The sequence below is a fragment of the Colletotrichum lupini genome, chromosome 9, assembly GCF_023278565.1.
Source record: "Colletotrichum lupini chromosome 9, complete sequence".
Classification (NCBI taxonomy): Eukaryota; Fungi; Ascomycota; class Sordariomycetes; order Glomerellales; family Glomerellaceae; genus Colletotrichum; species Colletotrichum lupini.
Genome location: NC_064682.1, coordinates 1,319,846 through 1,340,448, shown reverse-complemented (window position 1 = coordinate 1,340,448; position 20,603 = coordinate 1,319,846). Strand labels below are relative to the sequence as shown.

Here is a 20,603-nt window from a genome sequence, read left to right as displayed (position 1 = left end):
AGTATTATAAATATCTCGCTAAGTAAATAAGGACTCTAAAAACTATTCTTAAATAATAGTACGTATATTATAAGCCCGAATCCTAACTCGTTAGTTTATAGTTTTAATAATATCCTTAACTATTTTAATAAGCTTATAATATAAAAAGTATATAGAGGCTTTAAAACTAGGGCTATAATTATATTAATTATATTAAGGGTCTAAATAATAATATAATAGCTACTTATCTTCTTCTTAAGCCTCGGTAATAACTTATTATTTATAACCGTATTTATAAAACTTATATTATTAAATACTAGCGTTTTATATAAGCCTAGGCTTACTAAACTAATTATATTAAAAGGTATATTAAATAATTCGGCCTCGAGCTTTATACTTATTCTGCTTTATAATACTAAATCTATTAGCTCTTATAAAGTTATTAACTTAGTTAAAAAGGGTATTATAAGTTTATTTTAAATTACTAAAAATCGGTAAGTTTAGGATTTAGGTTATAAAAAAAGAAGACGATTAGTTATTTAAAATATAATAAGAGGCTATAGTTTAGAAAAACGCTTTATTTTAAATAAAAAAATAGCTATAAGAGTAAATAGGGTAATAGGTTAACTTAGGGACCTTATATTTATTATTATTAATAAATATATTTTTATTATCGGAGTAGTATTATTATTAGCTATTAATTAGTCTTAATAACCTATTTAATAAGTTAAAAAGTATTACTAAACTATTCTATTATAAAATAAGAAGGTTATTAAAATTATTTATTAAGGGGAGAGGGGTTATACTTTAAAAAAAGTTATAAAAGGGTAGTCCGCTAGGTTTTCGTTATTCCCTTAGGAAAATAGTAAGTAAAGTATAATATAAGCTTTATATTAAAGTAATTATTTATAAAAAGTTATATATTTTATAATATACTAACTAGGAGCTCGGTAATAAGGTCGTATTACTTTTTAAAATTATTAACTTTATAAAATTAACTAATATTAAAATAACTGCTTTTTAAAAAGGGAGATAATAATAATTAGCTAAATAATAATAAGAGGCCGTAATTAATTAATAGTTGCTCTTATAAAGAGAGAAGTCTCTTAATAGGGGTATTATTTTAAAATTAGCCCTAGGGAACGTTTTTAATTCTAATTATAAAAATTATTATAAATAAATATTATAAGTTAAATTTCGAGGCTTAATAATATAACCTAGGTATAAAGGGAATAAAAAAATAAAAGCTTAGGATATTTTATAAGTATTTAGTAAAATTTAACTATACTAATAAATTTTTTTTAGACTAATTAAAAAGTAGAATAGTAACGCCCGTATAAGAGCGACGCTCGTATATTAATTTATAACGCCCGTATATTAATTCCCTAAAAATAATCCGCTTATAATACCCCGTTTATAAACGTACTTTTTTAATAACGTTTCAATTCATAATTAATTACTAAAATATCTAAGCTATTTATCCTTTAATATACTTATTAACCTAAGGATTTATAATATAAAATTTAATATAAAGCTCTCTAACTAATTTAAAAAAAGTTAACTAATTAGTAATTTTAAAAATCTAAAAAAAGAAACCTTAAATTAAGATAAGAATTAAAAAAGTCTAATAGAATAGGACTTATTATAATCTACTTTTTACTAACTTCTTAGAACTTATAGCCCTAAGTCTTTAGGGAATTAACCTTTTTAAAAATAAAAGAAAAATACTACTAAGGCCGGACGTCGTAATAAGTAGTTTTAATAATTTAATACGTATTATTAATAGCTAAAGTATTAAATACAATAAGTAAATAAATTATATTATTAAAAAGAAAAAGAGACTAAGTAAAAAAGGATAATTATAATTAAAAGGTTATTATTAAAAAAAAAAGGGGATTAGAGGGATTAAAAAAAGGCCTCTATATACCCCCCCTTAGATCCGGGGTATTAAGAAAAAAAGTACTATAAGCCTCTTAGCTAATTAACGCTAAATTATAATTACTATATAAAAAAAAAAAGTAAATTATAAAATTAGGGCCTTTTTATTATTTATAATTTAGTACTTTCCTTCTTAATTAATAGAGGCTACCTCGTAATTAGTATAAAAGGGTAGCTTTTTACTTAGCTACTTAACTTTTTCTTTTTCCCTCTTTAACTACTACTATTACTATTAAGTAGCCGTTTTTAACCTAAATATTCTTTAGCCTTCTCTTATATTTTTAAACCTAAATTACTACTTCCCTATAATTACTACTAATTAAACTTTCTCTAATTTTTACTTCCTAATTTATTATATAAATATTAACCTAGCTATTTATAATAACCTCCTCTCCCCCTATCTCTCTTTCTAAACTAAATAATAAAAAAAACGTAATATAAATTTAAAGCCTAATTATAATAAAAAACTTTAAAAGTAATACTAAATACTAACTAAGAAAATAAAATTTAAATAAATATATTATTTTTAATAAGACTAACCCTAAGACTGTAACGAATACTAAGAGCTTTTAGTTTATTAATTTTAATATAAACTATTAATATAAAGTGCATACTAACTATTACCTAAGCCTAGTACTTAAATAAACTAGTTTCTTTTAAATAATCCTAACCCCTTATAAATTCGACTTTCTTAATTAGCTTAATATAAAGGACGCACTTCCCTTTTTTAATTAGCGCCCTAAGGCTTTTGAAAATTAAAAAAATTAAAAAAATTAAAAAACTTAAATAAAATAGAACTATTATAAAGTAATAAAAGTCCTAACTAATTATTATAATTTTTAAAAACGCTTATTATATAAAAACTAGATTTAAAAATACGAGATTAGATCCGTAATAAAAGTTATAATACGAAACTTTATTTTAATACGTAATATAATTATAATTAAAGAGGGATAGGAGAGTATTTTTAAACTAAATAAGACCCCTACCCTAATCCCTTAAACTTAAAAAAGTATATAAAAATTAAGACTTTAGTATACTTAATAATCTTCTTTTTTTATATTAATAATCCGGGCTATTTTATAAAAATAATTATTAACTAATAAAATAGTATAGTTTATTAATACGATCCGAAATAAGACTTTAAGTATTTAGAAAGGATATTCGTTAATAATATCTAAGCGCTAAAGGCCTTTTATAATTAGATCGATATACTTCTTTATATTTAATAACTAATTAATAAAAATACTTATATAATTCTTATAATATAATAACCAAGTAAATAAAAATACGGTTTATATATACTTAAATAGTTTTATAATATAGTCTAATATAACTAGCTTAACTTTATTTATAACACGTACTAAATAACTTATAAATATTTTAAACTATTTAATAATAAGCTCCGCGTAGTTTAGATTTAATAAATTAGTTATAAGTTTTAATATAATAATTATTACTTTTTTAATATAATAAGACTTCTCTTAAAAAGGTCCTTTAAAAATATAATATACGATCGGGATTTTAAAAATAAGCCTTATATTAACTTAAATAACTTTAATTACGTTATAACCGACGCTTATAAAGTACTAACTCCTTAGAAATCCGGTTCTTATTTACCTAGCTTTAGATTTATTAAATAAGATCTAAGAATTTATAATTTATATAATTACGGCTATTATATTTTTATAAATCCTACGTATTTTAAAAAAATTAAGAATATAACTAAGAACCTTAATTAAAAACTTATTATTTTTAAAAAGTTAACCCTACCGTCTCGATCTTTAAAAATACTAAAAAATACCTAAGGATTTATAATAAATAGCGACCCTAATTAGACTCCGTAAGTAATTAAATTAATAAAAGCTACTAATTAATATTTAAATACTATTATTAATAATTAACTTATATATTTAATTAATATTCCTAAGACTTATTAAGTTACGTAGTCCTTATTAAATATATTACTATTTAAATTACTATTATACTTTAGCCCGGCTCTTAATAAAACTAGTTTAAATAACTAAAGAGGTAGTCCTTTAAATACTCTAGTTAGGGGCGGGGATAGCCCCGCTATAAAAACTCTAATTAAAATACTAAGGGTTTAGTTAAAATAAGAAACTATTAAATATACCCTTTTTAATTATAATTAGACTATATAAAAAAATAATAAACGCTAGTGTTAAGGGCTAGCTAAATTTTATTAAGATCTTTTATAATATCGTAATATATATATAAATAAAACTAATACTAATAAGAGTATAAAGGAGTAATAGGTTAATTAATATAATAACCTAATTATAAAAGCTATATATATAACTTTAACTTATACTCTTTAAATACCGCTATTAATAAAGAAAACTAAAAAAATTTAAAGTAATAAGAATTAAAATTAAGAAATTACTAAGAAAGAATAAAATAAGAACTAAATAAAAAAAGTAAAGTAAATAAAAAAGGTAAAAGAAATAAAAAAAGTAATTATAAAAAAAAAAGTAAATAAAGGACTTAAAACGATTAGCTATATATAGTAATTAGGACTAATTTAAAATAATTTCTTTTTATAAAAGATTAAGAAAAAAAGAAATTAGGGGACGATTAAAATAAAATAAAGTAATTAATCCTAGTAGTCTTTTTAAAACTAATTAAGTCTAGGGATCTATAAAAGAACTAATTAAAATAAAATATAAAAAAAAGGGCCCCGATTAAAAATAAGAGCTTAGTAATATAGATTTTTATTTTAATTATATATATACTTTTTAAAATCGAATTAAAGCTTTTTTAATAATTTATTTTTATATATAATAATATAAAACGATTAAAAAGTCTACCCTTCTAATCTAGTTAATACTATTCTCTTTCCCTTAGTCATAGCTCTATTAATTAAGACCGTATTAACCTAATTAAAAGAGGTATTTTATATTACTTTTATAAGTATTAATAGTTTTTCTAAAGTACTATACCGTAAGAGTCCTTTATACCCTATACGTTTTTAATATTAATACGTATCTCGAAAGAAGTACAAGAAGTTAAGGTTATTATAATTAATTCAGATTAAGTTGGCGCGAGGGTTAATAAAGGTATATAATTATAGCAGGGAGGAATTCTTTTATCTTATTAAACGTCTTAGCTATGAGATGAAGCATCGTATTAACTACTATATAGCGTTAATATATATGTGCGTACTATCCTCAGAGGTGTAAGTCTCTGACCCTATCCCCTTCATATTCGTCTATAAATAGTTAGATATTAAGTGAAAGTTTAGAGAAAGATTGGAGACGGCACATATAATGACAATTCTAGCAGTTGATGGGATACTTAGAACAGTAGTAACAATGGGGTAGCTTGCAGGTGGCACAAGAAAGAAGAGGCAATGTCGTCTCGCCGTTGGTCGCCTGGGAAGTATGCCTCACTTTCAGAATGGAAGCTGCGATTGGTCAGATTCACACCGAGAATAGCAACTTGCAGCAACCTCGTCGCTTCAGCTCTTGCCATCATTGGCCCGGTCAAGACGTATCCTGCAGGCAGAATCGTCTAACAGAGAGCCTGCTCGAGGAAACCCTCTGTTACTCCCTTTCAAATACACTCTGCCGAATACCCCTCACTTTCGATCGCTTCACCTCGTTTCTCGACAACGTTTGGCGACGAGATACTCCCACGTGCTCCTGATGGGTGCCCGCTTTGAGGCCCCAGACGCAATTGCACTGTTACGCAACTTCGAAGCACCTTCCTTCCTCCCCCTTGTTGGCTTTACGACCCTGACGCTACGGAAATATGACCCCACTCGAGATCATCGGCCTCGTCAGTGCCATCATCACGTTCTTCGACTTCGCGGCCGAGAATGTTACGGTGGCACGGGAGATTGGGCGGACCGGGTCCGCGACGTTCAAAGACAATGCTGATCTAGAGCGTCGAGTTAAGCTCGTCGAGGAGCACGTCGCGGGTCTCAATACGAAGGGTCTTGGTGCGCCAAGGGATACAAATGAGGCCCAACTGCTGGATCTTGTTGAGGAGTACAAGAGCCTCACAGTTCAGCTGATGACCCTCCTAGCTGGGCTGAAGTCGACCAAAAAGCGCCACATTCTATCAAAGATGGTCAAGGATTTCCGGAAAAAGGATGAAAAGGAAACACTCCAGAAAGAGTTAGATGATTGTAGATCCAGGATCCATTTGCAGCTCACTCAACTAACGAGGTAAGAAGCTTGGATCAGACAATAAGGGAATGGACGCGTGCGCCTGCTAATGAAGTCCCTTTTGCTTAGATCGGAATTGAGTCGCCGTCTCGATGAGATCTCGGTCCAAGGACATATCAACGCGACTGAAATGCAGCAATTGGGCAAAAACATCGAGGAACTGCAATCCAACGTCGAGCTGTGGAAACACGTCCCGGGTTTGGTGGAAAGTGCCCACGATATCCTGTCTCGCTCGAAGGAGGCTGTCGAAAGCACTGCCCAGCGCTTGATTTTGGAGAAGCTGTATGTCGGTGACATGACGAGGAGGTTCGATGAGATTGAACGCGCCCACGAAAAGACATTCTCCTGGCTTTTGGGCTCGTGCACACCATCCACAAGCGATTTCGATTCGAGCGATGGGTCCGAGTCCAGCCATAGCGACGGCTTAGGCCATGTGTCTCGAGGAGAGAATGAGTCGCCGAACGAAGGCAGCCAGAACTCCGATCAATTTGAGGTACCGGGCGCTGGTACATCATCAGACGACTCTGCCTACGAGGATTCCGATTATCAGCCACAAATATTCTTAGAAAGAACTGCTCGAGAGCTTCAAGCACAACAAGATCTGATAGACTGGTTAGCTCGTGGAGGAGGCATCTTTCATATCTCTGGCAAACCTGGTGCAGGAAAATCGACACTTATGAAGTACCTCTGCCAAACCACAGCTACAGAATCCTATCTCAAAGAATGGGCTGGAGAAAAGACGCTGATTTTGGCAAACTTCTTCTTCTGGAAGCTTGGGTCCACAGCTCAAAAGTCATTAGACGGACTGCTTCGGGCGCTTTCATACTCTATCCTGGAGCAAGCCCCCGCCCTGCTCGAGACCGTTTTCCCAAAGCAGTGGAGAAAAGCTACGCAAGGAGAGGCATTTTCAATCCAGAGCTCCGAGATCGAGTGGGCATTCTCCCATCTGTTGCGACAAACAGCATTCTTTTCCTCACACAAGATTGCAATCTTCATCGACGGCCTGGATGAGTTTGATGGAGACCACGACAAGATGATAAAGATGCTTCGAAATTGGTCTAAGAGTGTCCCAGAAGATATCAAACTGTGCGTTTCAAGCCGTGAATGGGAGGTCTTTCGACAGAGGCTGGTCAACTGCCCTGGAATTCGCCTGCAAGACATCACGAGCCGAGACATCGAAGCGTACATCAACAGTGAATTATCCGACAATGAAGACTTCAGATCATATTCTTCGGAGAACCCAGGAGTTGAGCATCTCGTAGATCAGATCAAGAACAAAGCCGAAGGCGTGTTTCTCTGGGTAAAGATCACATTGAGAGGTCTTAAAGGGAGTCTTCTTTCCGGAGAACGACTGGAAGATCTCGAGGCAAGACTCGAGGCTTTACCTGCAGGCCTTGAAGAACTCTTTGCGTCAATTCTGGCATCCATAAGAACCGGGACTCACACCAACAAAATGGATAGAATGAGGGCGATGCGAACGATTCTCCTCGCAGCGGAGAAGGAGAGAGACCATACGAGACGACAAAACGCACCCCTGAGTCTAACAGAACTTGCATTCCTAGACGATTATGAGAAGGATCCCAACTTCGTTTTCAGCTTCCCAACCACGAAAGACGCCACTGGAAGTTGGGCCTCAAGACAAGATAGGGTTAGGCGGTTGGTCTACCAACGTTGCGTGGGCCTTCATGAGGTACAATCTCCTAGAGGTGATGATCGACCACGATTGATGAGGGGTGTATGTGACTTCTTGGGGCTTCCACTGGCTTCTGAGCAAATCACATCGCGGGACGAGAACAAGTACAAAATAAACGAAGATTCTAATAGCGAAATCCAGAGCAGCCTGCAGAACGGTACTGCACGAATCCATTGAGAAAAAAAACTTAAGATCTATCGGATTAGAAGTCTAATTCAACCGCGGCATACGGCCGACTACGCAGGGGCCAATTAGGGGCCCTATTTACGATTATTATAGCTAGCCTAACCTATAGTTAGAACCTCCTTTTTATACTTACGCAGATATTTATATAATTTAATTAATCTCTTTATTAACTACGGTTCGAACTAACTACTTTATAATAAGGATATTAATACTAATTAATAATTAAATTCTACTATTATAAATTAGTAAAATATCTCGCTACGTAAAAGAGACGACCTCTTAATACTACACGGGATAAGAGATTCGTACTAATTAACTTTATAAAAATAAATAAAAAAAGAAGTAATTCTTAAATACTATACGGAATTAAATAATCGTAGCCCTTTATTATTTATAAAAAGTCGACGTTTATTATATTAAACTACGTTAATTAATAAAACTACTTAAGTAACTAGCCTTTTATTATCGCCCTAAGTAGCTTTTTTATTAAATAACTTTTTTATAGCCGGCCTATAATTAGAAATTAACTAGTTAAATTAAAAAAAGAATTTACTTACGTAATAACTACTTACTTAATTAATTAGTATAATAAATAAGCTTAATAATATAATATAAAAAAGTACCGCGCGATTAAAAAAGGGGATTTTTAAACGTAAATATTCTTATTTAATAATAAAAGTAACTTTATAAAAGTTATTAAGCTAAGAGATTTATAATATATAAAAAAGTTTATTATTATAAGGATCTTATAAATACGACCTTAAGCTCGTAATTTAAATAACTTTTTCGTAGCTCCCTTAACTACCCCCTAGGTATTACTTAAGAATATAATATAAAGAACGGTTTAATAAAAGAAGAGGGGATTTAGAAATTTTAATAATATTAAGTTAAGAGTATTACGAATCTTAGAGATTAATTTAAAAAAAAAGTAGCTACCCTAAAATAATCCTATAACTTCTTATTAAAATTATTATTAACTTAAAAAAAGGCTAAAAAAACGAGGATTTAAGGGAAAAAAAAAATCCTCTAGAGGACCGCTAAAGGGCTTCTTTTTATACTAACTCTTAATATAAAATTACTAATTTTAAAAAATTAACTAAGTAATAAAAGGGATTATTAATAAATAATAATTACTTAACCGTAATTAAGTTATAAAAAAGACTATTTAAAAAATATAAAATAAAATATTAAGAGGCTGCAAAAAATAAAATCTTTAAAATATTTAACCCTACTATATATAAGTAATAAATAGGCATTTTTAATAAGTCTTTAAAATTTACGATTTTACGAAAAAGAGGGCTTAATTTTATTAACCGTACTTAATAACCTAACGGCTTATATAGTTTTTAATAGCCTATATAGCTCCTCTACGAGCTACTTAGTATCTACTTTTAACTATTCTTATAAAATACTGCCCTAGAGGAGGTAGGTTAAAAAAAGAAACTATTTAGAAATTATAAAGAGTACGAGACTTAAAAAGCGGGAAGTATACGGGATAATAAAAATTAATAATTAATAAAAATCTTAAGACTAATTATTATATCTTCTTATAATAATATAAACGTCTACCGCTATTATTATAAAAAGGAACTACTAAAACTTACCCTTTTATACTAAACGAAAAGGAGGATCTTAATAAGTATAATAGCTAGTAATTTAAAAAGGTAGTAGTAATTATTAAAAATAATAAAAACGAGAGTAGTAGCGAGATAGTAAAAAGAAGTGGGAATTTCTTAGACTTTAATAAATTCGTTAAGTAGTAAAAGTACGGATTTATTATAACTAGCGCGCGGATTAAATATATCCTTATTAAAATTAAATACGCTAATAATTACTAATATAAGTATAAACTAAAGTACGACCCTTAGTAAGTTAAAGTAAAAAAAAAGAGGATAAAACCCGATCCTAAATAGAATCCTAATCCCTTATAAGTAAGTAAATATTAACCTAGATTATTAGGGGACGTAAATATATAAAATCGTAAATTAGCCTAACGGTAAGTAAATTAACGTAGTATTAATCTATTTAACTAAGGTTTATAAAAAAAAGGGGCTATAAGGGTAACCCCTATTTTACGAAATTATAGACGACCTTAGTTACTAACTAAATAAATAGTTCGTAAGCGCAAGCCTAAGAATTATAAAAATAGTTAATAAATTCCTTTATGGGTAAAGGGTATTACTAATATAATTATAATCGCAAGAGCTATATAAAATACTAATAGCGATAATTATAGAGGAGGAATTCGTATTATAAAACTAAATATAGGTTAATAAAGTATATAATTACTTTAATAAATTTAAAAAAAGGGTAAACGACCTAAATTTCCTCCCTATAATTACTAACGGAAATCTATTATTATAAAAGGATATACTAGGGTAAAATATAATACTAAAAGTACGATAATCGATAATTCTACCTATTTTAATCTATAACTCGTTACTATTATTAATATAAAACTCGGCGCCAATTAGCTAATAAAAGAAAAATAAACGACCCGAAGTTATTAATAATACGTAACGACGCAGGGATCGTATATAAATACTAAAAATCTAATAGTAAATATAAAGTAATTTATAAACCTTAAAAACATCTTCTTAAAAAAGAAATTATATTCTAAGGAGAAGTATAAGGTTTTATAAGAAACCCTAACGATATTTTATAATTATTATAAAAAAGTCAGAATTAAAGAACATTAATATTATTTAGTAATTAATATCGTACTCGTAAACAAAGCTTTTAATTACTATTATAAAGCGGTACGTAATCTTAATTAAAACGACTTTTTTAATATAATTAATATAATCTAAAGCCGCTTTAAAACTTATAATAAAAACCTAGAGCTCTTATTTAAACTACGAGCGATTTCTTTTATATTTATAACTAAGATAATAGAGGGTAAATTACGAGTAAAGATCTTTAAAGAGCTTATTAATTAAATTAATAAGCTAGTAAAAACTTAGCTAAATAAGAAGATAAATAAGTAAAAGATTAAATATTTTTATACCGCAGTTTAGCGTATATTAAAAATAAAAATAACCCTATACTAAGTACTTAAAAACTATAAGACGCTCTATTTAAAACTAAGATCTAGCTTTAATATTAAAATAAAAATATTATATTAAACCTATTTCTAAACGTATAACGGCCCTTATTAGTAATATTAAGTTAATTAAACGTATAATAAAAAAGGAAAAGAGGCTAAATATAGTAATCGTTAGTAAAGAGGCCTAGATTCGTTAAATAAATAAAAATTTAACTTACGGGCAGGGTAACAAAAAAGGTAATACTATATTTATAAAAAGAAAAATATTAGTTAAGTAATTACTCCGAAAAAGAGCGTACTAAATTATATAAATAATATAAAAAGTCGAGGGTAATAAATAATAAAACTAGCCCTCGTTAATTTAACTAATTCTTTATTATATATAAAAGTAGATCTAGGGGTATAAAACCTAGTAATAGTAATTAAAGTAGTAGCCTAAAGTATATACCCCCTATAAGAGATTTAGAAAATAAAGAAGATCTTACCCCCTATACTAACGAATTAAATTATAATAAAATCGACGATATTAACTACTCTTTTTTCGCCCCGTTAGCTTCTAAAGGATATATAAAGCTAAATAAATAAAAAGTAATAAAAGCTCTTAATAAGTAGGCTTTTATTTATAAATAATAAAAGAAGGTCCTTTAGATAACGGATACGGAAGTAGCTAAAAAAGTAAATTTAATAGGGCCGAAGCCTATTTTTTTAATAATTAAAAAAAAGACGCTATTTTTCTTAATATTTAAAAAAAAGGAATGTAGTACTAAGTAAATCTAGGGGTAGCTAAAGGGGTCCTTTTTATATTACTTAGATCCCTCGAATACTAAGCTCATATAAGTATTTTACGTAAGTAAAAAGTATAGCTTAGATAATTTCTATAGGATTATCCTAAATACTAGGGTATTATAATAGTTAACTAGAGGAAAAGGGCAATTCTAAGCACTATAAAAGATCGTACTAATAATACTTAATACGTTAATAATAAGTATTACGAAAATTAGTTTTAGCCTAGGTAAGGAAATCGTCGCCCTAAGTATAATAAAAATAAAAACGTACTTCGGAATAATAACTTTCTACATTTTACTTATTAATACCCTATTTCTCTTATATCTAAAAGATATAGATTAACTAAGTATTATATTTAATAATACGAGGAACAGAATTTTTAGTAATAAGTATTTTAAAATAATCGAACGATAATAGGGGTATACGTTTATAAAGCTTATTAATAATATAAAGTTAATTAATTACTTAACGAAAAGTAAGCTTAGAAAACTATATTAAAGATTTAAGTACTTATTAGTTACGAGGCTATATAACCTTTTAAAATAATTAAATAATAATAATATCGAAATAGGGGCACTAGAGTAGTTAACGAAAGTATACTACTAATACTAAATAAATACGCAAAGCCTACGCAGATTTAAGTTTAAATTACGTAATAAGCTTAACTTTAATTAAAAAATTGTTATTAATATTTTCTATTTAAATAGTTAACTAGTACTATATATAATTAACGTAGCTATATCTTTCTAAGTAGGGCAATTCCTCTAGGATTTATAAGTAAAAATAGTATAAGTAGCCCTATAAAAAAGCTAAATTAATATATACTAAGGACCGCTAAATAGTATTAGAACTAACGCTAACACTAGTTTTAAATTAGTAAAATTTAAAAATAATACAATAGCTTATAGTATATAGCTAAAAGTTATACTTATTAAAGCGTACTATAGTATTAAAAAGGTAAAGAGGGTATATTAATAATTAAAAAGGGCGTTTAAAATTATTAAAAAAAAAATCCGAATTCTACTAACGACGAATACCTCTAAATAGCACTTAAATACTATAATAATACTATAGGGCCTAACGGACTTATATTAACGCTATTAGTATTTAGAATATATTTAAAAACGACCTTAGCCTTATTACCGTTACTAAGTATAAGCTAACGAGCCTAAGTAGTTAAAAAAGTAATATGGGTATTATGTAAAGTAAGTATAAAAAGGTAAATTAATAAGGTAATTACTACGCACAATAAGCCTAATATAAGAAATAATTTAAATATACTACTAAATTCGGATATATAAGTATAGTACGAAATTACTTAATAATAGGCTAGGCTATATAAGTTAATTTTTATTAACGAGTGCTCTTATATAATTACGAGAGATCGTAACTAGTTACTTAAAATATTAATTATGGTAATTAGACCGTACTATATAAATCCTAACGAGGTAATTTCTAACTTATAAAAAAAAAAAAAAGCTAAGGGAAACTATATAGCCCGTAATAGAGGTATAGGAAATTATCCTTAATAAAATCGTTATAATAATACTAATAAATAACGAGGAAAAGGAAATTACTAAAAGGGTACTAATACTACTAGCGAGACGTTATAAAAGACTACGATAGTAAGCCCTAACGTAGTAATTTATTATTAATAACGAGGTAATTAATACTTTTTATATAGTAAAAAAGAAAGCCGATTTTGAGCTAGCGGTTAAACTACGTAAAAAAGGTATAATTATAATTACTAAAAAGCCGTATAAAGGATTAAATCTTATTAAAATAAATACTCTTTATAACCGAGGGGTCTATCGATTTATCTTATACGACTTAGAAAAGTATATAAACCTCTATATATTTAAATTATAAATAGTTCGTAAGATTAAAAGAAAAAGGACACCCTAGCCGTACGAAAAGTCTAGATACGTAATTTAAAGGTACGGTAATATTAAAAAAGTAACACTACTTATATAATTACCTACTATATAGCGCTATAGTTAATAATTAATAATAGTATTAATAATATTGCTACGAAAGAAGGGATACGAGATTTAGAGCTATAATATTACCTAAGCCTATACTTAATTAGCCATAAGGCTTATAAAGAAAATCCTAGCCTATTTACCGAAAGAAATAGTTAATAAATACCTAGAAAGTACGATTATTAAAGTGCTTAAGCTACTATATAAGCTCGTAAAATCGGGCACTTATTAATAGGCCACTTACTACGATTTTTATATTAATTAACTATTAATAATTACCTCTACGTACGACCCGTACTTACTAATTACGAAGTACGAAAGTGACTAATTTAGGATTATTAAAATATAGATTAATAATATATTAGGCTTATTTAATATTAATTTTATAAAAAAAGAAGATAAGGAGCTTTAAAAAGCGGGCTTCGTAATAAAACTAAAAAAAGTCTTTATAATAAATACCCCCCTAGTATTTAATAGCGGGATTTTTATAATTAAAAAAGAAACTATCGTTTTTTAATAAAAGGGGTAAAGTAAAAAGATTAACCTCGTTAATCTAAACGTAATTAACGTTAAAAAGTAATATAAAGCTAAGCTTATATAAGGGGTATATATTATAAATATTTATTAGCCCGAGGCGACTTTTAATTATATTAAGGTAATATAAGTTATAAATCTAACTAAATAAGACGTCGAAGTACTTAATAAGCGGCTTAAGTAGTAATAAACAAATCTTAATCGAGGTCTCGTTTATTACTTAATTAACCTTATAATTAGTAAACTCTATATCTTCGTTAATAAGTTATTTATAAATAATAACGACTTTACTTCGTAATTAGGGTATATTATTATCCTAGCTAACGAGAGTATAAGCGAGAGCGAATTTATTATATATAGTAATATAATCTATTACTTATTAACTAAAAATAAGTAAATCATAAGAAATATACTAGTATTAAAGGTTTATAATATAATTAACGGCGTTAACCTCTCTTATATAATTTTAATAACACTAAAGAAGATTACTAATCGAATTAGCTTTTTACTTATTCTAACGGTTATTTATACTAATTCTTACTTATTATATAAATACCTTATTAAATTAAGAACGATAAAAAAAAAGAGGCTTATAATTAATATTATAGCCCTTAAGTAATTATATAAAAGGCACGAGATACTCGAGATTTATTAAATTAATAATAAAAATAACCTCGTAAACGCTTTTATAAAAGTAGTACTAAATAAGGGATTAAAGTAATTCGTAAGTAATAAAAAAGTTATTATATAAATAAAAAGATAAGTTATATAAAAAGAGTAGAGAAAAGGGGGAAAAGGAGACGACTTAATAAACGGGCCTAAGGTCGAATTATACCTCTAACCGTAGTAATTAAATTAATAAAAAAAAGAGAAAGTTAGTATTAAATTAAAAGTTTAATTTAATTACGGTATATAGCTAACTACATAGGGGCTAATTAGGGGCCCTATTTATAATTATTATAATTAGCCTAACTTATAATTAGAACCTCCTTTTTATACCTATGCAAATATTTATATAGTTTAATTAATCTCTTCGTTAACTACGGTTCAAACTAACTACCCTATAATAGGGATACTAATAAGATTATCGATGAGGCGGACGGTGCATTCCTATATAATTATGCGTGGTACAACAACCCTCACAAGCTTAATGATGAACACCCTTCCAGCGAGCTGGTTGTGTGCACACATCGATCCGTGTTTGAGTTCTTGTCGCAGCCACACATTATAAGTCTCATCGACGCCGAAGCCTAGTCCTTCGACTTGGCTGATTTCCGACTCCAGGCTTTCTTGGCATCTTTGAAACTATTTCGTCCCTGCAAGTGGTTCGTCACGAGAAGTATGATGGCTACGATAAAACATTTTGTTTGGATTTGCTTTGTATTTCGCGAGTTGGCCCAAGATCGGCTACTGACTTTCTGCGAAGAACTGCTTCGCATTCTGAAAGTTCAAACCCCGACTCCAAGCATCGGGCCATTTATAGGACCGTTTCAACTCGATCTATCCGAACTACACTACGCCATAGAGACTGATGGAAGCCTGGGTATTGCTGTATACGTCGATCTTATGGCAGACTCATGGCCGATCAGCTTGGATAGTGGGTTTTACCAACTGGGACGTCGAAGCAAACGGGACATGTATCACAACATGCTTCTGGACTTCTGTCTACCTGAGATCTTTGATTTTTTCTTCGAAAAGGACTGGACAAAGACATCATATGAAATGAGGACATGCGAGTATATCTCCAAATGTTTTGAAGCAGGGGCAGATCCTAATGAGCTATCTCTACTCACAACTCGATCGAAGATGAGTTTAACTTGCTGGCAAGCATGGATGATTGTATTCATCGCCAACATACTCCTTTTCAAATCATGGGTGCCCTACCTCAGGCTTTTTTTACTCCATGGTGCGGACCCCATCGTTTGGGTCCACGTCGAGAGCGATAGAATATTCCTCTGGTGGCATGATGCGTCCCAGTGGCACGAAGCTAGCAGTTTCTCCGGCATGACGGATGAAAACGATTTTCATAATGACTTGCCAAGGATCTGGTCCGAAATGAAGCATGCCAACACATGTGCAGAAAGCGGCGCAAAGGGGTTTGATGTGTTACTTCGGGATTTTCTTCCAATTTGGCTCCAAGAAGACGGTGCGGAGCTGCAGGAACTCTGTGACCGTAATCAAGGATCAAAACCTATCTTGCGGCCACCTCCTTTTAAGATAGAAGAACTCTACTGGTGAGTTGGACAATATGTGGTTTACGACAGTGCTAGTTTCTAAATCTTTCAAAATAATGCTTGGAAGACATGTAGCAATGCCTTTATCTAGCCATCACATGCAGTCATAAAGTCCAAAGGGTTCTTCTACCTTGATAGCTCTACATTTTCGCGGCCACATTAGGTCAGAAGGCTCACTAGCACCTTATTACTACTACTCCCCTTAGTGCGAACTGTGACCAACGTAGTCATAAAAGTCGATTTTCCGCTGCCCTTCTTTACTTCATTTCCCCCTTTGGTCCTCGTCTACTTCACTTGCATGCCAGTATCACTCGGGACTGGTCGACGTCTGAAGTCTGGAAGATCGTCACGAAAAAGCTTGTAATTATAGGTGAACATAAACTCGAACGAGGCATGGGGTTTTTATCAATGTCACGCGATGAAGCCAAGCTTCACTTCACCGCAAGCGATTCTGCCCGAGTCGATAAAGTGACAGTTGGTGCTACGATATTGCGACATGACACTTCAAACGCCAGCATCCTTCTCCTCAAACGCAACTCGGACGAGAAACACTATCCAGGCATTTTCGAAATGCCCGGAGGAAAGGTCGACGCAACGGACCCAAATATCTGTGACGCCATCATACGCGAGGTTATCGAAGAGACCAAAATGAAGGTATCGGATATTACCACTCCGTTGTCTCACATAGGATACACCACGGAGAAGCTCGAAAGAACACCGACAGGGCAAGAGAAGATCGTGAAGCGCCATGCTCTCCAGCTGAGCTATGTTGTTACGGTCGAAGGAACAGACTTCCAAGTTGAGAAGAAGGAGCACTCGATGGGGATTTGGGCCACCCGTGACAGTCTCAATCAGATTCCCATCACCTCGGAAATGAAAAAGCTTGTGTTGGAAGCTCTGGACTTTGCGGACGGCGTACGAAAAGCACTTTCATGAGAAGAAAAGCATCTGTCTACAAGACGAAAGTACGGAGTCAGAAACGTTTGAAGTCCGGCTCTAGGTGACTTGCGACACGAGCAGTCTTCTGAACGAACAGGGCTACGTGCTTCGCGATTTTGGACTTCGACAAGCATCTACTTTCTATTCACTAATACACGAAGCTATGTTGCCATCGAAATTTATCTCCTAACAAACCATCGACAAAGATTCCTCAACGTGCTTCCACTCCTTCACATCCGGCTGCCATCTGAACATCCTGCCGGACACATCCCCTTCGCGACTGAAGCGCACTTCGCGTCTCGACATGCGTGACCACTGTTCCGTATCGTCCCCTTCGTTCACGTTTTCCGCCTCAATCGCCACATTCTTCAGTGCGACATTGTGAAAAGCCCTACTGTCCCAAAGTCCGTCTCGACGATGATACTTGCCAAGCAGCTCTGTCGCCTCTCGTCTCACGCTGTCTTCTCGGCATCGACACGCGACAATCAACAACGGCAGAGTAGGACCGTTGTCCATACTGAAAGTCTCGGTGCATCCGCCGCAGTTTTGTTGCGCCGACAGAACGATGCGACTGAGCTGGACCATTTCGCGGAATGATGGCGTCATCATGATCATCATCTTGATATCCTTGTAGCTCAGACTTGAGACATCGGTCCAGAGAGTGAGGTACTGTACGCGCAAGTTACAGGCGTCCACATAGGCGTGAAAATCGTGTTCCTGGTTCGCCTTTAGGGTGTCGTAGACACCTTGAAAGGCATTTTGCCAACGTCGTAGATGGCCAAGGAACTCAGGGAGCACAGCGGCCAGCTCATCCAGGTGACTCGGAGATAGAGCCGGCCGTACGTAACTGCCCACCAGCATCTCCTTCGAAAGTCCGTCGACAAACATTTCCGTGTAGATGGGACATCTATGACACGTGTAATGCTGCACGACCCTCCACCAACGCCGTGCCATGTGGACATCTGTGAAGATGGTCGGCATCTCCTCGACCGCATAAGTACGTTTGCTGCCCCGACAACACCAGCTGATTTGCGAAGCATCCTTGGTGTGCAGCACGTTGTGCGACCAAGCCTGCATCGTCAGACCCTGAAACACCCACGCAGCATCGTCGCACACTGCGCGGATTGAGTCCGTCACTGGACCGTCCTCGACCATTGAACGCTGGTTGAAGTAGGTCTCCATCATTTTGTAAGCATGATTCACATGCGACAGTGCTGCGTTGCGGTCGCCGTGGAGACACTCGAACGTGACAAAGAGTACGCAGCAGACGATGGCCCAGAGCATGTTCTCGCTTGATGGTTGAGAACTGCGCACAAGCTTAATCGCGCGGCCGTATTGTTGTAGAGCGAACTCATAGTGCGGTCCGTTGGCGTGGAGTTCCTTCCGGGACCGCCTGATGAGTGATGGGACGAGGGCGCGGGCCATTCCGGCCATGGCTAGGGCGGCGTGCTTGATCGCTGGCTCACGACGCGCGAGCTGCGGGACGACGCGGACCATGATGTCGTTGGGGAAGAGGTAGATGTTAGCCACGAGGTGCTGCCAAAAGTCAAAGTAGACTTTCTCTTGCGGATTGCTGAAGAATGCGGACTCGTAGCCGGGTTCCCTCAAGACAGCAGCAGGCCAGACCCTCCAAGTTCCCTTGGAGATGATTTGGCGTGGCTGGGCATGACGATCTGGCTGCTTCTGCTGGAACTCATAGCCTTCGCATACGCCAGGCCCTCGAGGCGACTTGGTGCATTTCAGACAAAAGGGGCGAGTTTCATCGCATTTGATGTGTCGCCGCCTAGAAATCAGGTCAGCGTCAATAGGACATGGGGGCCAAAATGGTGCAGCAACTTACTTGCACGTAATGCAGCCCGATCGCACTTTGCCTGCACAACTTCGCTTAACTCGTGGTCGCTTCCCCAGAGAAAACGTGGCCATCTGGGGAGACATTCCCGGGATTCTGCAGCCCCTTGTCAGACGAGGACGACGGTACGTTGGCACAAGCGGCGTACCTCTTCTTCCCGCGCCTCACGGTCGGCAGCGGGGCAAGCCCATCCGCCGGGTCCGGACTCGACGACATGGAGTCGGAGCTCGATGCAGCGGGCTTTGGTTGCAAATGTGAAGCGTCCATTTCGAGGAAAACCTGTAAGATTAGAACTTGCGTAAGCTTCGACGGGGGAGAAACCGTTTTATACCAGCCCCCAAGTTGCCGCTGCCTGCTGGATATCACTCCGAAGTTCCGGCTATCGTCTGGGATTTGACCGACTAGCGCTGTAGGGCAGAATCCTTCGAAGGATCACCGGTCAATGCCCGAGCTGCCGTCTCAAAATCTCACCTGGGACAGGGGCTCTAGTATATCCCACTTGGCCGATATTGATCGACCAACGAACCTTAAGAGGAGAATTGTCTAAGGACGGCTTACATGTGCCCGCAACGCAACGAATTTGCCATGACTATGCCAAGTGGTCTAGACTCGATGCGACCAAGGGATGCCCAAAGCAACACATGGCAATTCTGATAGCCAATCATGCGATTGAGCGCCGTCTTTGAGACTTCCTCAGCCACAAAGGATCTCCTACTTTGACGGAACGAATCTTCCCATTGAAAGGGAGAATGTGGTGGCTGCTGCAGAAGCTAGGTATCCCCGATCGTGACAGGAAGATTGCAACCAATCACCGTTCTTGACCGTTCGGCCCCAGCCGCCTTTGAGTTTACGACATCGGATATCTCGCCGCCATCACTCATCAACACATATCTGGGAAAGATGGAGGATATTTGTTTTTTTATTTCTGCCTTTGCTGGCTGCTCGGGCGATTCTCGATATCGATTACACGGTATTAATACACAGTGTCAATGGATACTCCCACTGTCTCGATAGACTAAGATGGAGGATATATTAATGATTAATCGAGGCAATCAGACTTCTTGTATCATTGAACATTCAATAGGCATCACGATGAACCCATAGCCAAACCTGTAGATGGCAAGGGGATGCGACGGAACTGCCGACACTTCCTTAGCATCTCCGCTCTACCTCGGCATTGTTTCTAAATGCGAGCTTTCCCCAGGGACCGAAAATATAAAAAAATGCATGCGTTCAGTTTCTATTGA

General features: G+C 33.8%; 3 protein-coding genes across 3 annotated transcripts; 2 read left to right on the top strand and 1 right to left on the bottom strand.

Moving 5' to 3' along the window:
* Nucleotides 1-5,688: 5,688 nt before the first annotated feature.
* On the top strand, nt 5,689-7,977 carry CLUP02_16300 (uncharacterized protein; the record flags this gene model as incomplete). Its single annotated transcript, XM_049295224.1, has 2 exons — nt 5,689-6,107; nt 6,177-7,977. 2 exons carry the CDS (start codon nt 5,689-5,691, stop codon nt 7,975-7,977), a joined length of 2,220 nt encoding a protein of 739 aa, XP_049152371.1.
* An 8,999-nt stretch (nt 7,978-16,976) lies between these two features.
* Nucleotides 16,977-17,504, top strand: CLUP02_16299 (uncharacterized protein; the record flags this gene model as incomplete). The annotated part of the gene is made up of 1 exon (XM_049295223.1): nt 16,977-17,504. One exon carries the CDS (start codon nt 16,977-16,979, stop codon nt 17,502-17,504), a length of 528 nt encoding a protein of 175 aa, XP_049152370.1.
* A 37-nt stretch (nt 17,505-17,541) lies between these two features.
* CLUP02_16298 (uncharacterized protein) lies at nt 17,542-20,515 on the bottom strand (the record flags this gene model as incomplete). Its single annotated transcript, XM_049295222.1, has 9 exons — nt 17,542-17,628; nt 17,703-19,290; nt 19,348-19,452; nt 19,505-19,635; nt 19,688-19,735; nt 19,828-19,899; nt 19,947-20,086; nt 20,162-20,247; nt 20,448-20,515. 9 exons carry the CDS (start codon nt 20,513-20,515, stop codon nt 17,542-17,544), a joined length of 2,325 nt encoding a protein of 774 aa, XP_049152369.1.
* Nucleotides 20,516-20,603: the final 88 nt, after the last annotated feature.